Here is a 14,534-nt window from a genome sequence, read left to right as displayed (position 1 = left end):
CACAGCCTTAACGCAGGGCTGTCACTCAGCCTGGGCCAGCACACAAAGCCATGCAGTATCTCCCATTCCCGGCTACCACACTGCTTGTGGCAATGCTGTGGCTACCACAGGAGTGGTCACCCTTGCAGGGCACACACACCCTTTCTGCCACGCTGCTTTGTAGCCTGACACGAGCCCTCTATCTTGTGTGGGTCTCTGACTGCAGTGGGGGCTATGGGGCAGCAGCTACTCACCGATGCACTCCCCGCGCACGTCCTGCTTGTACCCCATGTTGCACTCGCAGCGGTAGCTGGATGGGGTGGGGATGCAGCGTCCGTTCAGGCAGAGGTTAGTGAAATGCTTGCAGATGTCAATGGTCTGATTCAAAGTGGCAGTTCCTGGAAAGCACAAGAGACAGCATCAGGCAGAGGACTACAGCGCCCTTGATTGTGCCCAGGAAGCACAAGGGTCCTTAAGTCCAAACCCTGTGACACTGATGCTCCTGAACAGCCATGGGGCTGCAGACACAAACTCAGCTGCCTCAGGAGCCTCTGCAGGGTGCTGCAGTACCTGGCTGACATGCACAAGATGGCTCAGCCTCTTGGAAGAAAGGTGGGAATCAATATTCATTGACATCCAGTGCATCTTCACAGGCTTCAGCCCTTAGCACGGAGCTATACAGGGATGCCCATGAGAGAGGTATCCAAAGTGGCAGGAAAACCAGTTTTGTAGGGAGGAGGCAGAGAGGGAGTTTCTAACGTGAAAGCTTCGTTCCTATTTGGTCATTAGGAAGATATTCTGCACGGGAGCCAGGCTCAGCTCTTACTCTGCCAGGAGATGCTGTTTGATCTGCTTCTGGGCTCAGCATCCCGCACAGAATTAGTGCCACATCCCATCACTCGCCTTGTGTCAAAATAAACCCTGTAGCTGTCTAAGAACAGGGCCGTGTGCAGGGACCAGCACGCAGGAGGACGCGCTGCCCGTGTCCCGAGACAAGCAGCCACAGCGGATCAGCGCAGTAAGAAAGTCAGGTTAATTACCGATGCTTGAACTTCCTGCGCCCATTCCAGGCAGACCTGGGATCCCGCCTTGTCCGTTTGCCCCATTTGGTCCAATGCCTCCAGGCCCATTGAGTCCTGGCCCAACACCATTGGGCCCGAATCCAGGAATTGCTGGAAAGTTCCCAGGGAAGCCTGGCACGACTGGGAGCCCTTCGATGCACAGCCTGCGGTACTCATCTGAAACAAAACAGCTGCCTTAGTGCTTTTCCAAGAGGGCCAGAGCCCTCCTCCTGCCTCTGCCGGAGTGCAGGGAACAGAGGGATGGAGAGGGACTGGCAGGGAGCAAAGAGGATGGGTGCTGATGGGAACAGGGCAGATGGGTGAGGAGAGCTTTAACACATCCGGAGCAGACGGTGAGACACAGCTTGCCAGCGTGTTTGGCAACAGCTTCTCGGGGTGCATGGCACCATGGGCTCCCTTCATGCAGGAAAGGAGAGGACATGGGAAGGTGCCAGACACTGTAAAGCTCTGCCCTGCTTGGAGCTGGTGGTGAAAGAAGAGAGGCAGATATCTACAGTGCTGCGCCTCCCCAGGGCCTCCTGCTGCCTGGACTCACCCTCATTTGGCCCCACGGTTCAATTATGGTGGGAGCCAAAGGGAGCTGAAGGGGCAGGAGGAAAAGGGATAACTTCTTGCCTTGGCTGAACTCATCTGGCTCAACGTCAGATGAGACCCAGGCAGGAGAGCGAGCATCCCCGTGTGACCCTGCCCTGCATCCTCTGGTGATGATTCTCCACATCAAACCCGGGGTACCACTCTGGCCATCAGAGCCAGGACTTGGCCAAGGATGGAGGCTTTTTGCGCTGCACTTACCAGAGCCCCGGACAGGGCACATCTCTGGGGTCTGAGCGATGGCCCAGCAGCGCCCGGAGTCGCAGCAGCACTGCATCTTGGTGTACTGGCCAGGAAGGTCCCCGGCACAGCGGCCCCCGATCAGCGCAGAGAAACACGCCCCAATCCGCTGGTCTGCAGAGGGAGAGGACAAGGAGCCACGTTCACAACCTCTCATCACCACGCTCCTGCTCAGCCCCTGAGTGCCCATGCCCACTGGTGCCTTTTCCGGCTGCCCAATGCCCCAGCCTGACCTCCTGCTCTGCCCCATCCTCCCCAGATCAGGAGGCTCTCCAGCACCTCCATCTGGAGCACATCAAGGCTGTAGGGCCAGGCCCCATTTCCCAGTATTACATCTCGTGTCCCCCTTTAGGCTTCTAAATACTATAAGCAGGCTGAACAAGGACCAGAAACAGGCAGTAGGTGGGCAATCCCTCTCCGCTGGGAGCTGGACAAGATGACCCAGCAGATTCTGGCTGAGCTCACAAATGAGATCCCTCACCTCATCCCACGCTTCCTCACCTTCTCAGGGAAATGGGGTCGTTTACAAGTGTCTCTCCTCTCACCAGAGCTTCTGCACTTACAAAACATGTCAGGGATGGGTTCCCCCACTGACCTAGTGCTCCAGCTGGGACAGGGAACAATCTGAGATGAGGTGGTCTGCAGGAGACCACTGCAAACACTGACACAATGGACACCTGGACCTATCCCCTTGCTGGAGACAGATAAACTGCTATGGACTAAATCAACTTCAATCAATTAAATCAATTAATTAAATCAACTAAATCAATTATTCAACAAAATAGCATCCTGGGGCTGAGATGTCCATTCTTCAAGTTCCTCCTCTGACGTTAGCATCTGCCTTGCTTAGTTGTATTTGTGAGCAAGGGTTGGCCATCAATGCCGACATTAAAGTCCAACAGGCCCTGAACTTGGCTACATGAAGCCTTCTCCTCTCTTGGGCCATTGGACCCAGCGTGATTTTCCTCTAACTTCTGCCACTAAAAACACTTCCCTGTGATAAAAACAACCCAGCGCTGCCTGCTGCTATTTTGAGGGTTCCCAGGCTGAGCGGGCACTCCCCAGCATTCCTGCTCCAGGCTGAAGTCTTGGCTGCAGCGGTCCTGGGGCAGGGCAGAGCGGGCAGACCAAGGGGGTCAGAGTTTCCTGCACCACTTTGGCCAGGCTGGGGATCCAGGTACTTCCTGCATCGGTGGTCCCTGATGCCGTGCTAAGGAAGGACCTTCCCACAGCCACCGCTGTCCAACGTGGTCCTGCACATCTCAGGCCTGGCAAGGACCTGAATCTCATTCCCACAATTGATGTAATGGCAAATGTCCCAGGCTTCCCACGAGGACGCATTCCCTGCCAGGTCCCAGTGGTCCCAGCATCTCTCACTGAACGAATGGACCTGTTCCTAATTCCACATCCCTCCAGCCTACCCACTCCCATTCCCGATGGATGCCCGCTTCAGGTCATGGGTCAGCTCCCACAGCCTGGACTGAGCTGGGAGGAGAACAAGTCCTGGATGGTGGTCAAAGTGCATGAGCCTGGCCAAAGCCACAGACACTGAGGCTGGCACCAGTGTTTGGTGTGTGTGGAATCTGGACCAGGCCCAGGAGACTGAGGGTCTTTCACACGTCTAGCAGGCTCCGTCTGGCACCAAGTCCTCCAGGAAAACCTGGAATCTTCCACTCATTCATCTCCTGTCCTTATTTCTCAAGTGAATTAATGAGGGGGAAAGTCTGGTCTGATTTCTCATCTGTGCCTCTAGCCAGCAGGCTGACACTTCCCTGAAGTATCATTGGGATCGATTGCATGGAGCTGTTTGATCTCTGGGCTGTGGTTACGTTTCTTCTCTCATCACAGCTCAATGACTTCCAGAGGACAGTGACCCCGCTTAAAGCCCACAGGTCTTTTCCTCAGATACATCCTTTCCTGGGATTCATGGGTTCAGCCCCTTCTGGGAAACTTCATCCACCAAGGAAACTTGAGTGAGGGGACTGAATGCAAGCCTGGATTAGCTCGTACTTGCAGTGAAGGGCAGTACAAGGACAGGGGTGTTCAGGTCATCCCAAGCCCTTGATCTCTGGCAAGGGGCAAGAGTGCAAGAGCAATTCTCATGTCTTGGAGGTTCCAGCAGGTGCTGGAGGCAGGAGATGGCACCTTGACAGGTTGATGTTCCTCAGCATCCTCTCAATCCAGAAAGAAGCTGCTTTCTGAACAAACCAGGGCAGGATAGTGGGGCCATCCGGGAAAAGTGCACCTCAAACCCTTAATGGGGGTTTAGCTCAATCAGGGCTTAGGGCTGAGCTCAAACGAACCTCGAGATCTGAGGGTGGTAGTTTGGAATAAGCCCTTTGGGCATTAGAGAGGATAGATGCCACCCGGCTCCTACGGCTCTGCTGTGGGATGCCTGCTGTCCTGAAGCTGCGATACATGGTCACAGCCAGCCAGTTAATGGGTAAGGAGGGATTTGGAGAAGGCAGCCTCCTTCCCCACAGACGGACATGTGCTGACAAGTTTGACAAGCAGGGAGGTCACAGCAGTTTGTGCAATGGAGGGAATGGTCCAGCCCTTACTCATCTGGACACGGTTATTAAATTCAGCTGCCTTTGCTGCAGTTTGCAATCATCTCTCTCAGAAATAAAGGTCAGAGCTAATTGAAAACTCATCTGGAGCTGCCTTTGGGCAGTGAGAGGGGTAGATGGAAAGAACAGCGGGTCTCTGCAGTCCCCCTGTGACCTCCTGCAGGACCACCCACACCAGCACAAAGCCATGGTGGGTTTGTTCTGCCTTCCCCTGCAGCTGTAAAGGGAACAGGTTTGCACAAGAACTTCTGTAAATCAGATGATGCTGCAGGCAAGAAAGGAGGTGAAATTCCACATGAGGTTAGACAGTGCACAGAGGTGGGGGATAGAGCCACAGGTCTGCCAGCGGTCTCTGATTCCCCTGTTTCAGTCTGAACCCAGCACCCCTTCTCCTATCACTGCAGTCCCTGATGAAGAGCCCCTCTCCAGCATCCTTGTAGCCCCCTTCAGACACTGGAAGCTGCTCTGAGCTCTCCACGCAGCTTCTCCTCTCCAGGGGGAACAGCCCCAATGTTCTCAGCCTGGCTCCATACAGGAGCTGCTCCAGCCCCTGCTCATCCTCATGGCCTCCTCTGGACTTGCTCCAACAGCTCCATGTCCTTATGCTGGGGACACCAGAACTGTAGGTCGGCTGTGCACAAGGTGTCTAAGACTGGTTTGCACCTGCAAAGGACTTTGCAGTTTTCATCCCAGTTTCTTTGCCTGGTGGTGGGGTAGGGACAGGGGGAGGTGGAGGAATGGAAAGTCCTGGTACTGCTTCCCAGGAGAGCCCTTCAAAGGGTGGGTATTTCTCCCACTCTGTGTCTTGTCGTGTACAGAAACTGAGAAGCCCAAGTGACCAAACCCAAACCAGTGGTTGCAAAAGGCAGTTGGCTTTGTCTACAAAAGACTTGAGGGCTATTAGCTCAGAATGGAGCTGCAACACAGCAGCATGTAGCCAAAGATCTCCCACCCAAGATGTCCAATGGTGCTTGGTTTGCAAGGAAGAAGGGTGCAAAAAGGAGCCGCATACTGCGGTGAGGACAGTCTAGACCGATGATGCCATTCTGTGTTCCCTGTTTTGGAAAACTCACCAATTTCCTTCTTGTCTGGGTAAGATTAGATGGTGCTGTCTGTCTCAGTGCAGAGTCACACAAGAACCAAGGCACAAAGCACAAAGCATCCCTCTGTGCACAGCTCCCGCATCCCTCAATGCCTTGGTTGGTACTGAGGAGCTCTGCTCAGGGCCCCAGCTCCTATCAACCTGGTTTGAGCCTGTGACCCTCATCCCACTTCCCTTTGTCATTCCTTGCCCTCAGAAATAGCTCCTCATATTTCCTTATTCCTCTTGCTCTTTCCTTCCTTGGATAACGACCAAGGTGGGTAAAAAGGTGTCCCCAGGCAGGTGAACTCCTCAGTGACACCCTCATAACCTTCTCTGAGCCCAGAACGTTGCAACTATAAGCAAGCTCTGGCCCTACCCAGAACTTTAGGCAATAGATCTGCTGATGCTGCCCAAGCAAAGCAAGACCCAAATCCTTCAGAGCATTTGCTGCACTGTCAGGGAAGAAGAACAAAAGAAAGCGATGTGCAGAAGTGCTGACTTGCCACAAACGGGGGAACACCACGCGCGTGTCTGGAAATGCATCTGCAAGGCCGTTTTCTTAAGCTGTTCTTGGAAAGCAAAACGTTGTCCTGGAAAGGGAAAACCCAGCTCCCAGCCTGCTGGAGCTTCTGCAAGACCCTGAGCCTGCCTTTGACAAGCCTGACTGAATGAAGCTGCTCTGAACATGCGTGGAACTGGATTCCTTGTGTCAAGCACAAGTGGTTGAATCATTCAATAAATCACAGCGTAGCACAGAATAATAGCATCAAGTAGGTTGGAAAAGACCGTTAAGACCATCAAGTCCAACCATTCCCCCAGGACTCCCAAGCTCCCACTAAACCATATCACGGAGGGCCTCATCTACATGGTTTGTGAACACCTTCATGCTCATTTCAAACTCTGACGGCCTTTCTCCAGCTTTGCTGCTGTTCACGTTTCACGCTGAAAGCACCTAATGAGGGCTGGGCTCAACCCAAGCTCGGGGCCTTGCTGTTTCAGCTGCAGAAACTACAGGAGATTGTGCAAATGCAATAAAAAGGTGTTTACTTTACTAAAAAGGGAGGGGAAAGGGATGGGAATATATGAAAGCTGCCACCATAAAGTCACCACCTCGCCAGTGCTGGTGCCCCATGATATATGAGGCACTGTGGTCACGTCCAGTCTAAACATCTGGAGGTGGCAGTGTGACAATCTCTTCAGCTCTCTCCTGACGCCGTTCACCCACGTTATTTATTCATTTCCAGTTTTACAAACTATTCCTGTGATTTATTTCAATCGGGGACTTAAAGTACCATAAACCCCCCAAACCAAGCACTAAAATTGCTAGAAACAAATCAGGGTTTGCAAAATAAGGATCCCAGGGCAACGATACCCCAAAAGTGACCGTGTCTCATGCCAGGATAAATACTGTCTGTCCCAAAATGTGGCAGCACAGCAGCAGCATGTATGAGCTGAGGGAAATGGCTGGAGCATGATGTATTGAGTTCAGCTGCAGTCATAGTCCACTGCAGCTAAATAAGCTTCGGTCCTTTCCAAACCCCAGCTACTCCCTGATTCTAAGAGTCTACGGCTATTTTTAAATCTGGGCTTTCTAATTTTACTTCGTTTTCATTTCTCGAAGCTCTTGGTTTCAAGGAAAGTGGGAAATGTCCATATGACTCATCCCGCCCTCCAGGCGGATGGCAGGGTCTGCGAACCAAGGCAGGAAAAGCAGCTCATTCTCATTAAACTCTATCAGAGGTGATTCTTGTGTTAGACTCAGCACCAGTTTTCTTTCCACAACCAGAACATGATTATTCTGTACGCCAGTTGCTGTGGATAGAAAAGAAGCTGGAAGGGATTTTTCCCCCTGCATTCATTTCCAGGACTCAACAGAAAGCGCTACCCGACGTTTGCCATTGCACTAACATTGCTCTCGTACCAGTTCCTCATCACAAATCCATGCATCCTTGCCTTTCAAAAGGCAAATGAACTTCCTGAACAGCGAGACAAACGCTGGGATTCATTTTGACTAAAGTAAGTGCCCCTGCTGGGAGCAAGTAAACAGAGCGCTGATCTATTTATCATAGAAGCTGTTGTGTTACAGAGAGAAATGGACCATCAAATATTTACAAGGCTTGGAAGGGCGTTTTGATCTGTTAAACGAGCAAGATTCACCGCAGGCTCGGCGGTCTGCCGGCAGGACAGCTTGTCCCTGTGCGGCAAGCTTGTGCTGGGAAGCTCTGAAACCCAGACACCTTGAGCCAAACGGGAGCAGCACACACCAGCCCCACCAAGGTCTTCCAGCACCTGAGCACTGTAATGTGCAAGAGCTGAATGATGGCCTTGGAAACAGGTTGAACACGGGTGCAGGAATAGGTGTCAGCGGTGCCCTGTGCTGTCCTTGGGAAGCATCTCTTTCTCTCCACTGGGTACAGAGGGGATCCAGACCAGTAGCTCGGTGCAAAGCAGCTCACTCCCAAAAGGCTGAGTTCAATGAGATGAAGCCAATTGAGTCCACAGCCCTGTTGATGATTAGCTGGGGGCAGCTGGGATTTATGAGCCATTACCTGTGGTCTAAGCAGGGAAGAGGAGGAGATGCTAGAAGTCACTGTTTGCATTGGTTATGCAAACACTTGGAGTAAACCTTTCCCCACTTCACCTCTGCAAGGCAAGCGGATGAATGTGCAGTTGTGGGATGACCCCTGGTGAAAAGGGGTAGCATCTGGGGTTCTCCCACTACCTGATGCAGTTCTGTGGGTGGGAGCACAAGGATCCTTCCTCAACCAGACACCTTCCCCCTAAGCCCTCCTGCTCAGTGTCTTCAGCAACCCTTTTTCAAACACCTCAAGCACCAAGGCTCCTGCAGTCCAAATTACGGAGAGGGAGAAAGCCCTGGTCTGCAAGAGCATCAAAACCTGTGACCAGAACAGGCACACGCAGGGACAGCACAAGGAAAAGAGCATTTCCCAGCTATTGCAGGAGCCATGTGCCCTCTGATCTGCAAAGACAGTGACTTGCAAATCCTCCCCTCTGGGGTTCAGAGCGTGATGTCTCCCTGTATCTGTGGTCCTCAGATCTATTTAGCATCTTACCAATGCAGCGTGATCCATCAGGGCTGGTCATGAAACCACGTGGACACGTGCACACGTAGCTGCCTGCTGTGTTGGTGCACTCGCCACCATCGCACACGCCAGAGATCGCCCCACACTCGTCCACATCTAGAAAAGAACAAACCAACAGTGATTAGGACACCCTGTAAATCATCTCCTTGCCTGGAGTGCAGATCCAGGACCAGCGCCGGTATCGCAGAAGAAAGCAGCTGGTGTTATGGGTTGTCATGGGATGCTTGGGACCGGCTCGTGCGTTATCTGCTGAGTTTCTCCATGCAGGAGGGATTTGGATCAATTTTAAGTGCATTCAGGCATCTAAATCCAGGTGAAAAGGCCTCTGTACTACCAGTTAGGCAAGGAGGGTCCAGCCATGTCACGCTGTGGGTTCAGCTCCTCCATCAGCAGTCCTATTTTAATGTGATTTGCATAACAGTGCCATGAGCACGCTATAGTTGGAACTGTTTTATCTCCTGACAGGGAAAACTAGAGAGATAGAGAGTCCTTGGAGGGATCCCACCAAATTATCCATGGCAATCCAAGAAACACCATCCCTGTCAGCAAGTCCTGCCCCACACTGCTTCTGCTCAGCCTGCTTCTCCAGCAGCCCACTGCTGTGTGACTGTAACACACCAGGGAGGTGCACCTCTCTGGATTTAGAGCATGGAAAATAGGGACATTGCCACGAGGTTTTGGAAGGTGGAACAGCCAGACCCAGACAACAGAAGGACCAGGCAGCCCAGGTGCCCAGGCAGGTGGTAACGGTCATGGGGAGGTTACAAGAGCACCAAATCTCAGAGGCAGCCACCCCAGTCACGTAGCTTCTGAATGTACAAAGTGCTCTACAAGCATCTCTCTAGTGTGAAGGTAGGGCAGGCTCCTCTTTCAAGCTGAAAGTGAACAAGGCTCCACCACCACAAGCTCACCATGGAGATGTGCCCATCGCCAAGACCCTGGATGCCTGGCTCTGGATCCTAAGAGAGCTTCTGGAGGTGAAATCTGGCTCAGAGTTAGATTTTAATCCACGCTGCAAGAACTGAGGTGGAAAGATGAGACCCTACAGGGTTTGCTTGAGAACTGTCGGATGTTCCAGCCTTTTCAGGCCATTTCTATTGCAACCTTGACAAAGTTCTTGAGCAGAAAGTTCAACAAGTACCAGTGCAGATGATACAGAGAGAGACAGACTATAACTTATAGAATAGAATAGTTAGGGTTGGAAAGGACCTTAGGATCATCTAGTTCCAGCCCCCCTGCCATGGGCAGGGACACCTCCCACTAAAACTTCTGTGTGCAGCTATCACCTGGGACCTAAAGCTTTGAAAAATCAATGGGAACAGAGGGGTAAATCAGCTCTTTTCACAAGGGCAATCTATTTTCCACTAATTGATATCATCAGTATATATTAATATTAATATATAATGGTAATATCATTAATGCAGAGGTTTCAGACGTGCTTGTGGGGCACTTGACTCAAGGACTTGTCTGGGAGCAGGGTTATCGATATGGCTATTGCCAACTGAAATCTGATTCAGAAACTAAGATGGAATTAGAGCCAACCTCTACTTAATCCACCCAAAGCCATTGGCTGGGGGCTCTGGCCCAGCTGGTGGTAAAAGACAGAAGCAATATTCGCCCAATAGTTTTTACAGTGGCAAAATAAAAGAAATACAAGAAAATCTGTCTTGGCAATTGGCAAAATAAATAATTTCTGCCGAGCAACTGGATTTATTGGATTTCAAATCTACGGTGCTGCTGTGAATGGCTAAGGGGGGGGTTTATATGCAATTCAGATGCTGCCTGGGGCTGGCAGGAAAGTAATGAAAAGGAACTGGTCAAAGCCTGCTCCTTTGAGGGGGGTTTTGCTGACGTGAACAGCACGGCCACCTTGCACAGCCTGATGGCATTAGCATGTGTGAGGTTAGAGCTGCTGCAGGGCAAAGGCAGAACAGTAAAGACCTTTCACATGGGAATGGGGATGGAGAATGTCTTTGGAAGAGCTTATCCAGCAGACTTCAGAGATGAAGGGATAATGGGAAAGTTACCTGAACCCAACCCATCAGGGCAAGGGAGGGACCAGAAGAAACTGTGCTGGGAGCCAGAAGAGCTGGCTCTGGTGATGGGTATATGAGCCACAGTGTCAGAGCTGAGAAAGAGGCATGAAATCGGTGTAAGAAATAGGTGTGAGTTACCCAGCGGGGTGCTGAGCTGTGTCCTGTCCAGTGGGAAAGTGGGAAAAGGACTTGGGAAGCAAATGTCTGACTCCAATCTCACAGTGCCATGCAGTGGCTACCGATGCTAGTGCAGCCCTGAGCAGAAGCGGGTAGGTGATGGTACCTGTGAACAAGGTTAATTCCTGGATACCAGAGCTCTGTGTGGTGCCAGCTCTCAACAAGAGGGTGGTAACAGAAAGGAGGGGTCAGGCAAAGTGAGACACAAGGAAGTTCATCCCTCCCAGCTCAGCAATAGACAGTGGCGATGCGTGTTTGTTCAAGATGATCTGAGCTGCCCTTTGAAGTGAGACCTACGGTATTGACAGAGACCCCCCCCACGGGTGCTTCGTGTGGTCAAAGCAATCCCCTTCAATCCCTCCTCCTTGCTCACACAACCTCTTACAAACACAATTGGCTTCTTTTTCCCTTTGGCTGCAACTCCGAATCCTGCGGGATTGAGTGAAACCTCGATTTCAACACACACAAAGTGAAGCCCAAGTGCACAGGGCAGGTTGCACACCCATACATCACGGTGCATTCCTGTTTGGCTTCTTAGGAACCCTAGAACTCAGCCAGCCAAAGGTTGTGCAAGCAGCAGAGACATCGCCTCTGTCCTTGCAGTGCTCCTTTAGCTCTTTGATGCTCAGAGCCCTCCCAACCCACAGACACAACTCGAAACCTCCAAAGGCAGCAATGCAAATCCTCAGAAAACACTTCCCCCACCTGGGCCCCTGCAGTGAAAGAGATTTTATCACTAGAGCCTGCCCTGTCATTTAATTACAGGCCTGTGTTTGGTTACAGTTTGCAGAACACTGGAAGGGAAAGAGCTTTATGAAGCAAAAGCTGGTTGTGCTATGCGAAACAGCAGCATAAGAACCCCTGCAGAGCCCGCCTGAAGCTTGTTGTATCAGAGATCTGGAGGCCAGCTGACGGGCAGGCATCTCACCACATCGGTACTCATGACATAGCATCAGTCATCCAAAGAGAAGCGGAGTGGGGGGAAGCAACTGCATTCCATTCTTAAGGAAAACCAGAGGTAATTCAAAAGGTTAAGTCGAACTGCAGCAGTCTTTTCCCCCTTGACAATCCCAGCTCACGAGGGCAGTGGTAGCAAGGAGGGAGAATTCCGGTTTCTCAAGACTCCTCACACATCCCGTACTTTAAGAAACCGAGCTCTGGGCTTTGTTTGAGCTCTTCCCCACCACATTTTGCCTTCTTTATTTGCTCTTTGTAAAGCGTCTCCTAGTTTTTGATTCATTCAGAACTGAGGCCTGTGGGGAGCTTGACACAGTGGGGCGGATATGTAGAGCTCTCATTAACACCCAGCTCCAGGCAAGGAATTCTTCCAACTCCAACCTGGCTACTCCAGGACTTTTCCAACCCTCTGTTAAAAATTAAAGCAACATTCCGCGTGCTCTGCTCGTCAGACAACGGCAGGATTCAATGCAAACGTTGATTTTGGATCTGCTCTCCAAGGCGCTGGGTTGGAGTTGGCCTGACCGTGAAGGCTGAAAATGCTGGAAGCCAAAGGCTACAGAGCTTCAGAAAGAGAGCTGCAGCCTGCAAAGCCCATCCACCACGGGTGCCCATAGACGTGGTGAAACCCCAACCTTTCCATCCGCTGGGAAAACAGGGCTTGATGGGGAAAACATCCCTGGGTCACGTAGCAGAGGTCATGCCTCATCAGCCCTCTCTCGTGCGGCACATGGGACTCTCAGACCTTCCCTTCCAGAAAGCACAAAGAAACCACAGAGGAGCGTAAAGGAAGCCTCCAAACCACACCAAATCCATGGAAATGGGCTTTGAATGGATCCAAACAATGAGCTCTTCTGTGGACGTTTTGTAAGCAAATTGAAACCTCGCTAATAAAATGGCTATCGTGTTCCAGTCGTGAGGAGAGGGGGCCAGCCTCCCCTCCGCTCATGGAAAAGCAGGAAAGCTCCCTCCAATTCAGAGCCATGAATGAGATTCAAGAGGGTGTAAAATACAGAGCCTTGTTTTCATTAGAGAATATGGGATTTTGGGGGGTGGTGGCGAAAGAGAAGCCTGTAGGGACGTAGGTCCTACATGGCAGGGGGGCTGGAACTGGATGATCTTAAGGTCCTTTCCAACCCTAACTATTGTATGAGTCTATGATAAGTAGCATCTCTTTTGTCACCCTACTGATGCTAAATGGAAAGGAGTGAGTAAAGGAGAGAGATTTGTGATTGAAGGATTTGGTCTCCCTTAGCAGAATCTGGCTCCTGGAGATGCCGAAGATGGTCCAGAAGGCTCAAGCCTGGCTGGATTTGAACAGAGCTTGCACTGAGCATGCAGTGCCTCTCACTCCCTGGCCTGGGGTTTCTCCATGTGCTTCTTTGTACCTTGTATTTTATCTTCCTGGAACAATTTTGGATGCGAGACACTCATTCCTTTTGGGGTATTGGGAAGCATGCTGGGTGAGGTGCTGGCATTCCACACTTCACTGATAACAGAGCTGGCTTAGTGTTTTGTATACAGCAGAGGAAGGGCCTTTGAGAAAGGAAGCTAAATTCTAGGCAGAGAGCCACTAGAATGATGGAAGGAAAAAGCTTTATTCAGTGATTTCACCCCTAACTCCATGCCATGGAAATGTTCCCTTAGGAGTCATTTTGACAGCTACTTCCAGGTTAACTTCAAACCGTCCCTCTGTGTAACAGCCCCTCACTTCCCTATGACTTCTTGATAAAGGTCTTTGTATCAGAGGATGTGTCGGATTTCAGCTTTGATGATTTCTCTCCTCATTTTACACCTTTGGTGCCAGAAGGGCTTTGTGTCCTCCTTAACAATTCCATTCTTCCAGCAGCGTTATCCATTGGATGTAAGCATGTCCTTCTCTCAGTGCTCACACACCTCCCATTCCCCTGCAAGCTTCAAGATCCTGCTCTTTTCAGTTTCCCCATAAACCAGGCACAGGATCTGTCAATTCAGCCCTAAGCTGGCAACATCTGCCCTCCTTGCTCTTCTTTCCATACCAACACAGCACAAATGCAGCTCTTTGGCACTTGCAAAGCTGGCCTTGTGTCCAGTGGTGGCGAAGAGAGATCCTCCCCCTTCCACCCCACTGCTGTGCTTCACTGACCTCTATAAGTGAGCAGCAACTCTCCCTGCCAGAAATGTCTCATTATACATTGCACAGCCCCAAACTCGGGAGCTCTTGATCCCTCGAGCTGCCTTGGAATACAATGAACAAAGGCATAAAATGAGCCACTATTTGGAAGTGTCGCGTTCATTAGAGATGTGCTGCAGAACTCACTCTGGAACTGAGCGACCCTGAACGTGGAGGATATTTAGGTTGAAATCCAAACTCGATGCCGTGCTCACGTTCTTATGTGCTGCAGACAGAAAAAGGACATCATTTGCCTGCTGGGGTTGACCAAGATTCATCCAGGGCCTCCAGCTGCAGCCCCCTTACGTGCCTGGGAGATGAGGCCTGAGCTGGCCTCTTATCAGCATAGAAGATCCTGCATAAGAAAAGCATCTTTATACTTCAGGGATTCAGGGCCTGAAAACGGAGCCTTAATTCCAGGTGCCGTTTGTGTGAAGAGATAAGTATCACCATGGGAAAGAAACAACATTATCTGTACTCCTGCCTTTTCCCACCAATAAACAGCCCCAAAGAAGATTAGTGGCACATGCTGCTGCGTGAATAAGGGAGACATCATTCATCA

At 51.1% G+C, this 14,534-nt stretch overlaps 1 protein-coding gene across 4 annotated transcripts in view; it reads right to left on the bottom strand.

Moving 5' to 3' along the window:
• Positions 1-14,534, bottom strand: part of LOC136024432 (fibrillin-2-like) — a 98,555-nt gene that overhangs the window by 36,854 nt on the left and 47,167 nt on the right. For 3 of the 4 annotated variants that reach the window (XM_065699753.1, XM_065699755.1, XM_065699754.1), the window contains exons 9-12: positions 8,621-8,746; positions 1,854-2,006; positions 1,020-1,217; positions 234-377 (exon numbers count right to left, since the gene is read on the bottom strand). In XM_065699753.1, the coding sequence (XP_065555825.1) occupies positions 234-377; positions 1,020-1,217; positions 1,854-2,006; positions 8,621-8,746 (621 nt within the window). The remainder of the gene's footprint in view (positions 1-233; positions 378-1,019; positions 1,218-1,853; positions 2,007-8,620; positions 8,747-14,534) is intronic. The other variant, XM_065699757.1, reaches the window with a different exon arrangement.

This window comes from Lathamus discolor, chromosome 21 (genome assembly GCF_037157495.1).
Source record: "Lathamus discolor isolate bLatDis1 chromosome 21, bLatDis1.hap1, whole genome shotgun sequence".
Taxonomy (NCBI): domain Eukaryota; kingdom Metazoa; phylum Chordata; class Aves; order Psittaciformes; family Psittacidae; genus Lathamus; species Lathamus discolor.
Note: the sequence above shows the minus strand (reverse complement) of the source record. Positions and strands in the feature narration are given on the sequence as shown.